General features: G+C 42.7%; 1 protein-coding gene across 5 annotated transcripts in view; it reads left to right on the forward strand.

Annotated features, from left to right (window-relative positions):
- Positions 1-17,851, forward strand: part of pkn1a (protein kinase N1a) — a 50,631-nt gene that overhangs the window by 6,464 nt on the left and 26,316 nt on the right. The window contains exon 2 of one of the 5 annotated variants that reach the window (XM_044345804.1): positions 2,391-2,454. The exons of the other annotated variants lie outside the window; for them this stretch is intronic. Coding sequence (XP_044201739.1) covers positions 2,391-2,454 — 64 coding nt within the window. The remainder of the gene's footprint in view (positions 1-2,390; positions 2,455-17,851) is intronic. 5 annotated transcript variants of the gene reach the window in all.

The following is a 17,851-nucleotide window of genomic DNA, read 5'->3' on the forward strand; positions in this document are numbered from 1 at the left end:
TACTCGCTCATGAGAGCATTTGCAGGCAGGAAGAGTGCTTACTGTGCATTTTACAGGGAATAGTTGTGTGCTGAAGTAAAACAACCACAATTTCCTGATGTAGCATGTAGACAATAGCTTAATGGATCTTTGCTGTGCTCTTAAAAGTCACAAACCTTAGCGTCTACTTAGCATTTACTTTGTATTCATACCGCTGAACGTACGGAGCTATTGTTTCCACTATAGCTTGACATTTACGTCTAAGCGAGCGACTTATATCAGTTGATATGTGGGGTCGCGTAGAGTTCAGAGAGCCGGGTGCTGGTGCTGTCATGCAGGTGAATCTAAGGAACTCTATTACTCAGTTAAGCAGGAATTGTAAGCAGTGAAACACAAGGCGAGAGAGCATCGGTGTATAATTAGAAGTAGCCGAGTGAGGAACAGGTGAAAATGAAAATGCAGAAGTAAGACAACAGTGATGGTAACTACAGCATAGATACAGCTAGCTGGCTAAGAACATATAGGTTTTAAAGAGCTGGTTGCAATAATGTCACATTTACAGCAGTGTTCCTTTTTATTCCGTGTGCGTGAAGGAGACGAGTCCGTGACGTCATGAAATGCTGACTAAACACCCAACAGGCCTTGTTTACCTACTTCTCTTTCATCAACCGTTTCACCTGTATCTGGTTTTTTCCCCACATTGCATCATGAAGGACCTAGACTAGCTGCTTTGGTGCAGGCACCTTCTGATGCAACTCCACACACCTTGTAGTTTACCTGTTGTGCGGTGGGACGTCCACTATTCAATCAGCTGTTCAGTACATATTAGCTCCTTTCATACTCTCTAAAGAAGACTAAAAACATCTTTATATCTTGGTGGAACTTTGTCATTTTTCATGCTTTCGCTGCTTTTCTGTTGTATATAACTGTTCATTTTGGGGCTTGTCATTGAGTTTCAGTCTGTTGGTCGGACCAAACAAGCTATTTGTGATGGACATTTATGACTATATTCTGATCAATAACTGAAATGATCACTAGTAGCAGTCCCAGTTATCTTTGACTCGTCCCTGTACGCATATTTCCTAATGTCTCCACTCACTGTTCCTTTCTCTTTTTTTTTTTTTTTTTTTTTCCTCTTTCATTTGCATCAGGAAGTCATGAATCCTCACATGTGTCAGTAGTAAAATGAGCCACAGTCTGTCTTTAACTATGCTGCTTAAGTGCAGCATGTTATCTGACTGCTTTTAAAAGCTTCGTGCTGGGTTAGTTTGCCACTTCAACCAGGTCTAATTCTAGCTTCGGTGCCTTGATGTCCCCAGGCTAGACGGTTTAGATGTAATAGTGTCGTTCCACTGGCTCTGTATCAGAAATCCACATATGGGAAACAACCTGTGTTGGAAAATCTATGCCAAACAGATCCAGCTAAACTTGGCAGCGCCTCATCAGTCTGACGGCTCCACTGCCCGGTTTAGGAGAAACGTCATCGATTGAAAGTTGTATACTTGATTGAAGCACTCGATGAGGCTGAAGCTTGATAAAGTTCATCAAGCCGGCTCACTTTGCTGCATCCTAAAAGTTATACTGGTGATGTCTTCTTCCTAAAAAGGCTAAAGAATGGCGTTAATAATTGTGAATCACCACAACCACTTGAACATACAGTCCTAAATGTGAACAAAAAATATTGGGCTGATGGGTCCAGTAGTATGAGAGATTAGCTGTGGACAGACACACACACACACACACACGACCAAACGCATGATCCCCTTCAGGCTCATGGCTGGCGGAGATAATAAAGAAGGAAAACAGAGAGGGACTTCCTTTGATCTTTGTCATAAAGACCAAAAGAAGAGAGGGCTGCTGAGTTGAGAACACTGGAAACCATTATTCTCCGCTCACAGGACCTTTTTGTACTAGAAATAAGAACTAGTAATTTTGCTATACTTTGAGTTAAGATGAGGTATTTTTGTTTCAGCCTTGGACCCAGACTCAGCAGGTGGAGTTAGCGGTGACTCTCCATGTAGCTATGTGGAGACTCACCTGAATATTTTATGTCCTGCTTCCAAGTAACAAGACATCTTTATGGCTCCAAATAGTTTGCAAATAGTTGGCAACTAATTAATTAATCAGCTAATCTTTGCAGCTCTAATATTAACTGATGTAGGTGTGGGGAGACTTCACAGTAGTTGGCTAACGGTGTATTTTAATATCCAGACTCAACATCAGGTTTTACAGCCATACCATCCATTCTGTTCCATTTTTAAAGCTCAGCCTGTAGAAATGAAACTTGCTCAGTGCAACTATCACTGAGATATGATTTTTGTCTTTCTTTAAGCCTCCATTATTCTACATGTGAGACAGACAGTGAAGCTATACACCCTTCCCATGGTGTTCCATTTGTTTTGCCCCCACAGGAAGGCAATATTAAACAGCCCCAACAGAAGTCTGAACACAACTGCGTCACACTTCCTCATAAAGGTTAGAGGGGAGACAAGAATGGAACAGAGGGGATGGGTGGGGGGTTGTATGTCACATTTCTGTACAGTAAGCGACAGGATCTATGGCGATTGTTGCTGTTGCGATGATTTGCACGGTGCAACGTTGACTGGAAAAGCCCAGACGACCAAGACGCATTCCAGTGGTTACACAAAATATACATGAGCACAAATGTTCATGTTCCCAAACACACACACACACACCTACAATCACACAGATATAACAACTCAAACACACACACACACACACACACACACACACACACACACACAGAGTCAGACACTCCAGGGAATGCATAGGAGTGCTTCCCATAAGCCTTACCATGACGTAAGGAGACAGTTATGCACACAAACTAGGCTTTTCTCAGCGCTGCCCGGTGGCCATGCAGGCAGACAGAATCCACAATAATGCATCAAGGCACAGTTGGGGAGACAGAGAGAGAGAGAGGGGGAGAGAGAGAGAGAGACAGAGAGAGAGAGAGAGACAGAGAGAGGGAGAGAGAGAGATAGAGCTAATATTGTCTTTCTGTCAGACATCTCAGTTTAATAAAACAACGTGGTTTTAACAGTGTATCCCCTATCATGTGGTACGATCTCTCACATGAATATTGCTATATTTAGACTTGTAACACATGATCATAACCTCATATTAGCTCTACTGACTGAGTGCTTTATTACGTCTGACCCTAAAGGAAATTATAGCAATTATAAAACCATTACCCACACAGGAATCACAGAGAGAATAAGAATCAGCAGTACTCTCCCCGTGGCTACTAGCTAAGTTAGCAATTAAAACTAATTTGTCGTCAACACATACTTCCATCTACCAGATAGCGCGACGGTTCCTTTCAAAATTCTTCAAAAGCCGTCCGAAATATTTGAAATATCTTGCGATGATGACGACAAAGCTTCACGCTCTCAACAACAGCCAGTGCTGTAGGAAATGTCTCTGTTGGACACAGTTAGACTTCTGTCCTCTGATGGGCTCTATTCAGTGTCTCCATATGGTGTCAACATTAGCTCGTCTGTGTCTCGGTCAGCGGCCATTTTTTTTCACCACAGGGCTCAGATGTACTCGCCAAGAGCGAGTTAGAGCTCATATCATGCATATGTTTGTTTCAGGTTGAGTTGTAATCCCGACCGTGAGAACAGTTGTAGGTAATACGTTTATGTATAACAGCAGCAGAAACTAGAGCTGCAGTGATTAGTGAATTATTTGCCAACTATTACATTAATCACCATCTATTCTCAGCTTCTCAAACATGAATATTTTCTGGTTTCTTACGTCTTCTATGACAGTAACCTGAATGTCTTTGGGTTGTGGACTGTTGGTCCGAGTAGAGACATAAAAACACCAAAAGTATACGGTTGAAACTCAAGTGTGAAGTTTCTCTAGTGGGTTTAACTTTAAAAGAGTCCTTTTGACATTTCACTCCCACAACAATGTCTGACTTCTGTTTTATTCCAAGTATTCTTATTCAAAATCTGGCGCCTACATTACCCACAGTGCAACTCGACCACTGACGGTTCGGCAGAAGATTCAGGTGTGTCCCACTTGTAGCAGCTAATGTAGCCGCGAGCAAAGCTGAAGAGCGTCACTGTTCTAACTCCACGACCCTTTATTATTTATTTATTTATTTATTTATTTTAATTTTCAACCTTGTGGTGGTCAGCCCCAACCGACACACGTTGTGGCCGTTTTTGAAAGGCGACGCTGCAGTTGGATCATTGATAGAAAGCGTTCAGATGTAGGGCCTGAGGGCGGAGGGTAGAGTGAAGGGGAGGTCTAAAGGGCATTATGCTGATGATGAGGCTCCACAGCCGCTGCAGTACAATAGGTTGTATTGTCTGACACCAGCAGCCCAGATCACATTCAGTTCACTGTAAGTTCATTTTCCTCATCCTGGCTGGGACCACACCCTCCCCAACCAACCAACCAACCAACTAACTAACCAACTAACTATCTAACCCGTCTGCCAACCCCAACGTTGGATAGTAAAGCCTGATACATCACGGGTAATACGGTGAGGGTGTTTCAGCTTTTACATTTCTACACGTTAACTGAAATCTCTCGTGTATTTAAAGCGTGTACACGCTCCGTAGTCCGTATGAGCCCCGGCAGCTGTTCAAAGCTGATGTTTCTCTCCATGGATTTCACCCTTTTTTTTTTTTTTTTTATCTTTCTTTCACATCTCTCCTTCTCACTGTGCAAACATCCCATAATTCTCATGACCTCATAGCGATGTACCCCTGCATTCCAGCTTCAGATGGACCCCTCCTTTTCCCTAGACACACACATACACACACACAGAGGCTAACACCACTGAGCTCACACCCTGTCATGACATCACCGATCACCCTTGGCCAGCGAGCGAGCACCACCAGCTTTCTGTGTGAGCGCTGGCAGGGCTGGAAAAAAGCAGGAGCGGTCAGGAACGATGTACGGGAGCAAGTAGGTCAGGGTGGGTCGCTCAACCAAAACATAAACCTAACAGACGTTTTACTGCTCTGGTCTGTTTTTCATCCTGAGAGGCTGAATAGATTGCAGATGCTGAAGTTGTATCCTCGTGTCTGCATCGGTACAAATTTGGTACCACTCCCTTTTTTTTTTTTTTTCCCCTCCCATGTTTTAGCCTTCATTATATAACAGCAGTAATTCCCCACTTTCGCTCTCACATGCGGCCCGGCCCGGCTTGTCAACACCAGCAGCCTTGCACTCTGACATCCCTTGACCCTTGACCCTTCCTCATTATGGCAGTGCCTAGGGCCCCTGGGCCACATACATCGATCCCAGCCTCATCGCTCAGCGCTGCCGTGCTGTTTTAAACAGCCGCTCGGTTAGGTTAACTCTCTCCGGAGCTGCTAGAAGACTGTTGCATAAACTGACAGCTTCAAATGAGCAAATGAAAGTGTAGTTATAGTTTTAATTTCTTAAAGCGATAGTTGCTTTTGGTGGCAGCTTTGCAGTTGAAAGTCTAGCTGATATAACTCATCTCTCCTCTGGTGAACCTTTTTAGTCTGACCTGCAAATAAACAACAACTGTTCAGTCTTGTCTCATAATACTGTGCTCGTAAAAACCCACATACGGAGCCGTCAGAAGCTTTTACTTCTTGAATCAAAAGGTCAAAGATGATCTTGGGTACAGTAGAAATAAATCACACTACACACACACAGAGAGCATTATGCCGTAATCTCTGGGAGGGGTTTTTACTTTGGGGGAATGTACTCTTCCCCTAATAGGACAAGATATTTGAGGACATAAGAGCTGATGTAATATTAGAGCTATGGTGACATGTTTACAGGGGGAAATCAGGAAACAGCATGTTTTGATAGGGATTTAGTGTTAAAGCCCCTGAAAACTTTCTCTGTAACACTAATTCACGACTAAATAAGAAACAATCAATAGAATATTTTGTTGTTCTGTATGAAGAGTTTAACACTTTATAAATGAATTGATGTGTTTCACCAGGACTGGGAGGGCGTGGCTTCATCAGATCTGATTGATTAGTGAAAAAACAAACCCCTCAACTGTCATTAGATTAAAATGTTGGTGAATCCTAATTAGTATCTTTTTCAACCACTGATAAGAGCACAGACAGAAACAACAAATACAGAAATCTCTCATGTGAAACAACCCAAACTGTTCTAACCCCGTCGCTCGTTAGCTGATTGAGAAAATACATTTTCAAGGCCTTTTAAGTATATGTGTTTCCATCTGTGTTTCACTGTTACTGCCTTAATAGGGTTTTGATGAACTGCATGTATGTGTCTTTCAAAAACACAGAAATGCCAGAAGACTACAGGATCCCTAATTGTCTTTTAAATTCTTTTAAATTTGGCCGCCTCCCATACTGCCAACCCTCAAGTGTACGGTATTCTCATCCCTTTTTTTTGTGCAGATTATGGTGATTCAAGCATGGTGATTTCCCCCCACTGCGGGGGGTTGGCTGGTAAACAGTTGATGAACAAAAGCGGTATCGGCCGACTTAATGGGATAAACTACGCATGCTTCCCCGGAGCTCAGACTGCAACCAGAAAGCACAAGTGCTGATGTGTGTAAGCTGGCAGACGGAAAACAGTCCCCAACGCAGGGGGGCTGCTTTGGGGGGGGGGGGCATATTGCTTTAGGTACCTGTGAGCCAAGAAACACAATCCAGGAAGTCCAGTTTTAGTAACATTTTTGTGAATTCGAAGGCTTCTCGGAAACCAGGACGCCACACGGAGCTTTATAAAACTCTGGAAATGTCTCAGATGACAACTTTTTTTTATTTTGTATCTTTAGAAATACATCAGTTTATTCTGCATGTAGTTGTTAAGCTCTGGACTTTGTCTGATGTAATAGGGTAATAAACCATGATGTAAGGCTTATTTTCTATTATAAAATATGATTAAGAGCCTTGGGATTCAGTCAGCTGGTTTAACCACAGGATAAAAAAAAAAAAGTTTATTTGGTAGCTTGCTTGCCATGTCACCATAAATTCAGAGGATTTTAATAAAACATTTCCCCCAGAGCAGTAGGATCATTTCCAAAAGAAATGTCTAAATAACATCCCGCCCCTCGTTTCCAGGTGAAACGAGGTTTACCACAGGAAGCTGCTGGCGGACCGTGTAGACTCGGCATGATCTGTCATAAACATTCGGTCTTTTGATGAAAACATTTGTGTGTTAAATGACTTTCTACAGTCTGGAGTGATTTTTATATAAATAGATTACAGACTGTTGATGGTGGGCTCTGCTCTGTTAGTTTTAGACATTCTGTGGCCTCAACTTTTTTAAATTGTTTGGTGACGAGTTTAAAAATGACAAAGAAGTGACAACAAACTGGCACAAACAAGCAGCAAAAATGCTGAAGTGTAAAAGGAGAAGGTTTGTGGGGGAAGCATGCTGTGTCATCTCCTACTGTGACCACAAAAATTGCTGAAACTTGCAGAAATCAGCTACTGTATGTATGTCACCATCATGTTGCATCGTACATCATCTGTACTGAAGTAAACACACTGGATCTGTGGTCTGACCTGATGAGCCAATCAGCTTTAGAGCTGATCAACAAAATAATGAACATTTATATCTACAATAGTTATACCCCACATTTTACATATAAAATAAATGACAGAAGCATCTCAGCTTTTACTAATTGGACATAATAGCTGAAACTGAATTGTGAAACTAATGTTAGCACGCTAAATTGAGTTTTTTGCATTCTCAAAGTAATAAAACATGTTTAGTAGGCAATAAGGGTGTATAAATGTGGTCAGGTCTGCGGTTTGTCTGCAGAGTCGGAATAAAGCCGGTTTTGGCAACGCAGTGGCGGAGGAAACCTTGGAGAAGGTTCCTTGTTTTTCAGAACATGGAAAACATTTTGTAAATTTGTTCGTTTTCTTTTAAGTGGCGCGGTGTCTGCTGCACACTTGCTTCTTTCGGTATGTCAGAGTTGTTTCCAGCTCCTCATCATCCCTGCTCATTTCCTCACGTCTGCTCTTCTCTTCCAGTCTGGTTTGACTATCTGTCGGTTATATTACGTGATGCGTCGCTATTTCCAGTAGAGTTCTGTAAATCACTGAGACAAACGCACCGTTATTCCACTGAAGAAAAAGGCACACTGAGGATGTTTCTAAAAGAAAAAACTGGTTGCCAGCAGGGGAAACCACTAAAGGAAGTGACGAGGATCCAAACCTAGTTACCAGGAGCAACCGGGCGACTGCTCCTATCAGGCCCTGTAGTAATAAAACCTGCTGATTTAAGATAAGCTCCTCATGCGTGGCCGTTCTGTGCCAACTTTATAGTGCCTCAGATCTCACATTGATACGTCGGAGGAAGTTTTACTTAAACACCAACACTTGCCAGACGCGGTAAATCACATTCACATTTCTAAGGAAACAATTTCTGGCTTCCCTTACGGATGGTTCTGGTGGACCAGCAACAGTCGTGCGTGTAAAGCGATCCACCATGTTGCCCTTCTGTTATCATGACCCCCCCCCCCCTTCCCTCCTCCTCCCTCTTCTCCCGCTATCTCTCCTCCCTTCTGTCCAAGCTACGCACCAGCTGCTGCCCTCCTCTTCCTCTCTTCCCTCTCCTTCTACGGCCCTCCCTCTTGTTTTCCCTGTTCGGGTACGGTCGGACCTCTGGAGCTCTACTCCGCCGGGGATAATTAGAAAGAAAAGACTTTTTTTTTTTTTAAGTGGTGTAGTTGTTGTTAATCAGCCTACAGCCAAACAGACTGACACTTGCAGGCTAAACATGATTCTTTTACTAAGTTATTACTGTCTGCATCTTTCCCCGCTGGTGTCATGCAGAAACGTGGTATGAGCTGAAGACTGTTTGTGGTTTGGCATATTTCCACAGTTAGGAAACATGTAGGAGACTGTAACAATCACCATCTGCAAATGATGAATAGATCACTGTGTAATTGCTTTAGTAAGCATTTGAATAATAAAAATTGATGATGTTTTTTTGTATTTGTTTTGCTTGAGTCAGATCAACTTGGCAAATATTTGCTAGCATGATTTGGATAAGATCCTCCATGGCTGTAAGGACCGTCTTTGTCAGAGTTCGATGCGTGTGTGTGTGTGTTTTTGCGCGTCACGTGTGAAGGGTGTGACTTGTAAGCTATAAATAGGCTAAAGGAGTTAATAAAGTCTCCCTACAAACAATCCCTCTCATTATAAAGGTTTAGAGATCCAGTTACACTGATAACATTCGGCCTACTGGGAGGCTCACCAGCTCGGCCTGGATGGATGAATGCTTAGATAGCTGGGTGGAGCCGCAGTGAAACCACTTTCACACTACATTAAATCAGTTCAAAATGAAGAAATACTTTATTTACTTAATAGTGCTGTTGCATCAGTATCGTCATAATTACACTGAAAGGCGTTTTATCAAGCAGACATGTCAAACATTGTTTCATACCAGCTTCCTAAATGTGGAGTTTTTGCTGCTTTTTCTCAGTTTTATATGATTGTAAAGTGAATATTTTGCATGTGGGGTTTCTGCTTTTTCATGATTTTTCTGCCGTTGTGCAGACGAAATGATTGACAGATACAAATCATTAGTTTCTGTCTTATTCCTGTCTTTTTGCTTTTGTTGTTTTTTTTTAAGGAAACATTTTCCAAAGTTCAGTCCTTGTTTGCAGACTATTCCAGGTCGAGGAGGCGGCGGCGCAAAAACAAATTTAGTCAGGCTCCTTTTTGAACGGTTCGTGTTTGCAGATGAAACAAAGAGCTACGTTATTGTTTCCTCGTGCGCACTCCCACCAGTTCACAGTGTAAATAAATGGACAATATAAAGCTGTAGCAAAAACACACAAACTTTGTGTGTCAGGACTTTTTTTTTTTTTTTTTTTTTCTTCTGTTTCCATTTATCCTTTTGTCATGAACTTCCCACCGCCTTCGGTTTATGTAGAGAGCGTGGGTTGTCTTCTTTTTGCAGCCAGAGCCTCTGCTGCACGGGTCACTTCAGCTGTTTAATACTCAGTCGGTCTGACAGTCTGCTTTGCCTTCATTCAGCTGCTGCTCATTCGAATGTCAGCGAGCTTAAACGCGGAGGGAGTGTCGGACAAACAGATAGCTGAGGGGAAGGCGGGGACAGGTGTTTCCTGGTGTGTTACCTGGAGGCTGGGCTGTCATAGAAACAGCTGGTAACAGGATGAGGTCATAGTTTCTCTACCTAATGATATACACACACACACACACACACACGCGCCTGGCTGTTTACAGAGAGATCTCATTCAGGGAAGCCTCCCTCTTTAGGATTGTTTGATATTCGTGTGAAGAGGGACGGAGACGGATCGTTCTCCTCCCAACACGTTTTACATATCACCACTTATTTTATTTTTTTGAAGCTTTTAATGAGAGTGAACTCTCTGAGGACAATTAACTGAGCGTAGGCTGTAAATTATATTTGTCTGTGTAATTAGAGAATGGACTGAAATGCTTTTTTTTCCCTCCTCCCACTTGATTAAAGCGTAAACCAGGCTCAGATCTTTCCATTATCCCCAAATACTTTATATAACCTGATTTTTAAGTCACCCAAACATAAACCCTCCTGTAATTTCAATTCAATTAGAATCTGTCTCACTTCATCAGATCACAGAAATCATTTTGATCTGTTTGCCTGTTTCTGTCTGAAGTAACGTGCTGCTCTCATCTACTTGGACCGAACACTCGGCTGCTCAACACTCGGCTTCCAAAACTAATCTAAACCCCTTTTTAAGTTATTGTGTTATCGCTCCACGCAGGCCGGCGCAAAGCTGCAATGCTTTCAACAGAATTAAAACATGGAAAATTTGACAGATTTCCGGGATTAAACTAAAATGATGTAACAGGTTAATCTTAATATTAAAACAGCTGCTTGTTTATTGTACCCAAAAAAGTGTGCTTGCACAACCTCAAGGACAGATGCTGAGTGTAGATACTAGATGACTAAAGACATAACCAGGCTGTTCAGTTACTAACTAGTATCCATTAAAACATGTGTTTATATGTTTCCTTTGATTCTGACAGCGCAGTGTAGACGGTGAATGTTTATACATCATGAAAAGTTGAGCTGCAACGGTTAGTCAATTAATCAATCTGCAACTGTTTTATTTACTTTAATTTGTTAAGAAAAAATGCCAAATATTCAGCGGTTGCAGCTTCTTTTCAGACAACAGTGCAGGATTTAGTGGCATCTAGTGGTGAGGTTGCAGATTGCAGCCCCTCACCTTCACCCCTCCCTCTCAGGCACGTAGGAGAACGTACGGCGGCTGCGACACTTGACAAAAATGTGAAAGGCCCTCTGTAGCGCCGGTGTTTGGTTTGTTCATTCTGGGCTACTGTAGAAACATGGCGGCGCAGCTCGGCGGGCTCCGTGGAAAAGGACCTGCTTTTTCTCTATTTTCTCTATTTTATACACAAAACAAGATTAGACAGATTAATCGATAATAAAGATAATCATTTGTTAGTAGTAGCTGTACAGTTCTAATCCCAGGCCGGTAATGTCCCTCCAACTGTGACCTCATACTCACTGTTTGTGAGCTGAACTTGTTTGTGCACGTCCTGTAAACCTGCACACAGTCACAGACCTGCTGCACTGGTCTCTGCTGTCGCTGCCACGCCTGAACCCAACTGTCATAACCGTTAATGTTGCTATTCAAACACACACACACACACACACACACACACACACACACACACACACACACACACAAGGCCATGAATCCCCAAGGGTGGTACATTAATATTCACTCCCATGCTCCGTCTTTCTCTGTTAGATTCAGCGTGTACAGCCGTGTATCCTCTATCTATCTCCCCTGGGTTCACTCAAAACACAAATGTGATGTTCCCGTAGCCAGTCTCTATCTCTCTATCGCACACTCAGTGGCAAACACACACACACACACACACACACACACATCGCAGGCTGACTTGCTCTGTCAGCTGTTAGTCACGGCTCTGCTGAACTGACTGACACACAGACAACCGGTTTACTGGAGAACTAAAACTCTCACAACCGAACAATCCTTGTTTTTCTAACCGTGTCTGCAAATTGTAAATTAGCCACAAGATTTGGATTTTTGAAGAAGGATTTTTATGGGTTTAATTATGTGAAGTTGGGCAGTAAAGAAACAGTAATCATGCAGAAATATTGTTGAATTAAAACACATTGCGTTACGTGATATGTTATTGTTTAACATCATGAAACAGTGAGGTCAGTGAAACCGAGACGTTCTGCTAGTCTGGGGGTTTTTAAGACATTGAAACTGTAATTACAACATCCTCAGTTGGAGTTTGGCTGAAGATCTTTGTTGCAATTCATTCCCCTCGCTCTCCTTTCCCAGTATTTCATGTCATCGCTCTGATGGATCACCAACGCACCAGATGGTTTGTTACACAGAACCATCTGAGAAGTCGTTCTTGGAAACAGTTTGGGAAAAGGGCAGGAAGTTTTCAAAAAAAAAAAAAATACTCGGCGTGTGATTGGAAGAACCGTCAGTTTATCACGTCTTACCTCGCCGGCAGCTGGATTCACCAGATCACGAGAGAATCCTCGTAGGACGCGGATCGGTCCGAACCACCGGCTATTCAGACATAAACAACGAATCCAGCTGCCTCGCAAGGTAATCTGCCCTAATAACACCGTAAACCTGAGCAAATACAGCTGATTGCATGACTAAACACCAGCAGTGCTACAGGTGAGAAATCTGTATTTGTTTTTCTATTTATCGGGTGAACTGACCCTTTAAACTTTGGTCATCTTGACTAAATATTGACGTTACAAATCTGAGCCTTATTGACCGAAGCATCACTACCTCCTCGCTTCACTTACATCATCCAAAACATGATTGACGTTATAACACGCTGTAGAAAAACTGCACAGGAAGCATGTGACACAAAACAAGAAACTGTAGGTGGGGACACAAAATTCCCCCCCCACCCCCCCCCCCCCCAACTGCTGATGTACATCAGTCGATGTATATCAGGACCGTTCGTCACACGTTCTTGCTTCGTGCTCACTCGCTCGCTCAGTATTTGTTAGGAGGTGGTTTTAAACTGTGTGTGTGTCTGGCTATCAGACAGCTTAGCGTGCTAATCTCTTCAGCTAAACCCACTGCTTCACCATCAGCACTAACTTCTTACATACACTCACACTCAAACTCACACTCACACTCACACTCAAACTCACACTCTGCCATGTACTTCCCTCTGTGCCATTTAAAAAAAAAAAAGACTTTTGGGCTGCAACTAACAGTTTTTTTTTCTTTAAAGACGACACAAAAGATGAATGGATTATCAAAATAGTTGCCAATTAATCTTCTAATCAATCAATCAACAAATCATTGCAGCTCTAAAAGTCTTTTGTGGCCACATGTGCAAAGTCTGATTAAATTGCCGTCGGTTGGAGTTAAAGACTACAAGTTTGAAAATGGAAAAAAAAATCTGAGTGTAAAATTATAAAGCAGTTCTGAAGTTATCAGACCTCTGTGCACTCGCAGCTCAAAGCTACGTTAGCCGCCACTAGTATATTACACCTGAATCTCCCACAGAATAGTTGCAGCTCAAGTTGCCTTGTGGGTAATGTAGGCGGCAGGTTTTGACGAGGAAGAAGGGTCCTTTTTAAAAACCAAAAAGTATAAATATCACGTTAGGAGTGTAACGCTAAATCAGATGCATACCACAAATGTAGCTTTCATTTTGCATCATTATTTTATGTGATTTAATCCCTTTAATAACTTCATTCCTCTTCTGTTCTGCTGTGCTTCACTTTGTTTTATTGTTATTTCTATTTTACAGATTTCAGTATGAGCAAGGTATCATGTGTATAATAATTACTGGAACCTCTGTGCCAGGGCGACACTGACACGTCCAACTCTTATGTGTCTCTCTCATACTGCTCTTAAACAAAGCTGTGAACCCCCGGCCTCCCTCTCCTCCTCCTTCTTCCTCCTCCTCCTCCTCCCCCTCTCTGGCTGTCACACTCACTCCGAGTGTGACTCGCTTTCGCCTTCAGAGCTGCAGGATGTCTGGAGGCACAAGCCAGAAATATTTCTTTAAAGGACAATATTTTGATTGTGACAATGAATTGCAGGATACATGTTAGGAAACATGACTCAGCTCTTTTTTAAAATGGTCAAAAACATGGTCGAAACAACAGCACTGGAAACGGATAATAAATGTTTAGGAAGTTGATTTTAATGTGTACTACTTTATTGTGAATAGTTCACAGCAGTAAGACACAACCAAATGTGTTCTCAATGAACTCTTGAACACAAGCTCTCTCATCCTCCTCCTTCCCCTCATGTGTCTGCTGTCTGTGTGTTTGGCAGTGAATCCGGCCTCCCAGCATGCTCTCACATGCTCTTTTATCCATCAATCGCCTATGGCACCGTGGGTCCACCCTCCCTCCCTCCCTCCCTCCCTCCCTCCCTCTCTCCACCTGCTTCTTCATTGCTTTTTTGGCTGACCATCTCTCTTTCTCTCCTTCTGTCTCTGCCCTCCCCCTCCCTCCCCTTCCCCTCCGATCTCTTTCTCTCTGGCTGTCCATCTCCTTCCGTCTGTCTCTCATATTCTCTCTCTGCTCAGAGGCTTTCTCGGCCTTTTGTCTATCTCGTGGGGAAGAGTGGTGTCTGTCTCTTTTCTCCTCTTCCCTGCGGTCTCATCCCTCCCTCTGCTTTGCAGAGAAAGGGATGAAAAGGAGGCGTGTCGGCGAGGGAACTGAGGTGGCTTAACGTTTTCCCCCTGAAGAGGCTGTTTGAGTGTAGTTAGTGGGAGGAGCATGGAGAGTAAAGGAACTCAGATTAGTGTCTGCTCGTGTTTCACTATTTGTAGTATGATTGTCTTGAGCAAATTATCACAACATACAATATTATCTTGTTACATTTTCAATGCTAACAACTAGGCCTATGCCACTAATAAAAGCCCTGCAATAAATCTTACCTTTATGAAGTTTTTGTGAGAATTATCACCTGACCCTGCAGCTCCTCTCGGCTCTACGGAGCTTTCTAGTGAGTATCAGCTGATTGTTTACCCGTCTGGCTGCAACTTTACTGTTTTGGTTGACTCTCACAGCTCTCATAGCGTCGTTTTAGGCCCAGCAGGCGGATTTTTCAGAGGAAAAAACTCTTAAAAACTCACCGTACGCTACCTGCTCAGCACCAAACGGCAAACAGACACAGTCAGCGACCACCTGGTGAACGTAGAGGAGCAGTAGAGCGGGTCGTCCGCTAACCAGAAGGTCAGCGGTTCCTCCTCCAGTCCACATGACGAGGTGTCCTTGGGCAAGATACCGAACCCCGAATTGCTCCTGATAGTTTGTGCGAATGTGTGTGTAACTGCTAATTAACGTGATAATGACTAATATTGTGAGTTAAAATAACTGGCTAGCTTTGTGAGAATCTGTGTTTTAGTTGATATACATGAATAATAATTCAGCACATTTCTGTGCAGTCTGTAGTTTATATAGAAAACAAACCCGACCTTTGCTGAACGGCAGATTGGATCCAGTCATCCTCTACGTTGCATTTTACAGTCTGTTGGATTTAACAAGAAAGCAGCTGTATTACTTTCTGACATGAAACGAGGGGGGGGGGGGGGGGGGGCGTCGTCCTCCCAGCACAACTTATCCAGTTTCTAGCAATCATTATTCCCAGTATGGTTATGAACTACAGCAAAACTAAAGCCTGCGTCTCTGACTACAGGACTAATTATCCTGTTTTTGATCGAATGCAGCAGGGTTTATGTGGCCGTCTAGCCAGTGCTATTAGCGAGTGCCATTAGCGTGATATCATGATTACCGATCATCTCAGCCAAGGCCCCTCTCGTCAATTGTCACTGTAATATATCACAATGAATCTCGTAGTTCCATACCGATATTGGACTGTGAGTACAAGTCATGAAGGCCCAAAGTCCAGTTCAAACTCACTTCATGCTGGTTACATGTTAGTTTTTCATACTGATCAACGAAACATGTCGATCTAAGAGTCGTTTCTGTAAGTTGACAACAACAGCGATGTCATCCACGTGGATCCGTACTCATCGTAATTTCTCTGTTGCTTTTGTTCATGAATGTAACCGACTAACTTCTCAGCTATATGGAGAAAGATCCTCATTATTAATCCCACCTGCTAAAGTCTGATTGGTCCGATATCTGTAACCAGAGGAAACGGCGATCAATAAGCACAGCAGCAAGACCAACTGTATGTAAAGCAGGTCTGAGATGTGGGCAGCGATTCTCTGGAATCAGGCTTAAAACACATGAAATAAATCTCTGAAGATATGAAGTTTACACCTGACGAGCCTCATCCATGTGGTATTTTAACATAATAGATATCAGTGAAGGTACATTATGTGGAGACATGCTGTGAAACAAGTTGTACTTCAGTGACTTTATCGTTTTACTGCCTCTCTACATCTCTCCCTGCTCTTCGTTTACCTTTCCCTTCATCCCTCCCTTCTTTCCCCCCGCCAGGTTGGCTGTTGTCACCACTCAGGCGTCTCAGGAATGCCTCCAGATGTTTTCTATATATGACTCACTCTCACACACACACACACACACACACACACACACACAGAGTCTCTTGGACACATTTCCTTTCTTGTGCACATTAACAGCCTGAAGCAGACACTGTTTTGACTTCAGGTGGAAGTCTGTATCTAATCCCTCTGCAGTGAACAGATCCAGGAACAGCTCACGTCTCCTTCTATTTTCATACTTTTTTTATAAGGAGCCACAAATCCAAACTGACATGTGATCAGCGCTTCACAGCGAATCAGCCACGCGGACCCGTTTCCATCTCTTAACTTTAGAGTCGAAGCAACCGGAATAAGATCCAGTGATATCAGTGTCGTTCATGTGGCTCCGCAGGGCTGTCTTTCCATGCAGCTCATCTAGGCAGATACCCCAGACCTGTCAGAGCAATTACAACTCTACTTGTGCTTCTTTCACTCACATAGACACTCAGATAATGTATTAACACCAACACACACACACACAGTAGATACAGACTTCTCACAAAAACCAGTGAATCATCCTCTAACTTGTGCTTTTATCTATTTCATCTTGATTAGCATTCAACATCAACATTTAACCACAAAACGCTAGAAGCCTCCTGATTATCACACCCTGAATCAGCACGCTGTTAGTCTGCAAAGTGCAGACGCTGAAAAGACGTGGTAGTTTCACTTCCTTATCTATAAATACTCTCCTTTTTTATTACATGTTTTTAAATGTGATGTTTTGCGTCAGCGTGTTTTTTTTTTTTTTTGTTCTTGTTCCAAAGTCAGCATAACAGTATTAACACCAGCGAAAAATACTGTAATGATTATAGATAACTCAACTCTCGGAAATGTTGCTTAAAATGGACCCAACAATAGAAGCGAGACCTGTGTCGTACCCGCTTTGAAGACGAGCACAGGCGAGCTGTGAGTCATTGTGGGTTTTCAGGCTTTTTGGTCTGTTGTTGCGGTTACACTTCAGCTTTTAGAATATGAACTCTTCTTCATGTGGAGGTTGAAAGCACTTTGGGCAAAAGCGTCTGCTGAATGAACGTCATGTAACGTGTAACTTGCGTGAGTGAAGGTATAGATATGGCCTGTTTTTTATCATCGTCTGCGTAGATACTCGTGTGTAAGCGAACATGATGCAATAGCTTGTCTACATGATGAGGATTATCTGCCTGCAGATAGAGCTGCAGCTGATTAGTCGATTAACGGATTAGCCGATTGACAGAAAATTAATCGCCAGTTATTTTGATAATCATCAGTCATTTACTTAAAAAAAATGTCCAAAGTCTCTGATTCCAGCCTCTCAAATGAGAATATTCTCTGGTTTCTTTAGTCTCTTTGACAGTAAAGTGAACATCTTTGTGTTGTGAACTGTCAGACAGGACTAAACAAGACATTTGAAG

Source organism: Thunnus albacares, chromosome 3 (assembly GCF_914725855.1).
Source record: "Thunnus albacares chromosome 3, fThuAlb1.1, whole genome shotgun sequence".
NCBI lineage: Eukaryota > Metazoa > Chordata > Actinopteri > Scombriformes > Scombridae > Thunnus > Thunnus albacares.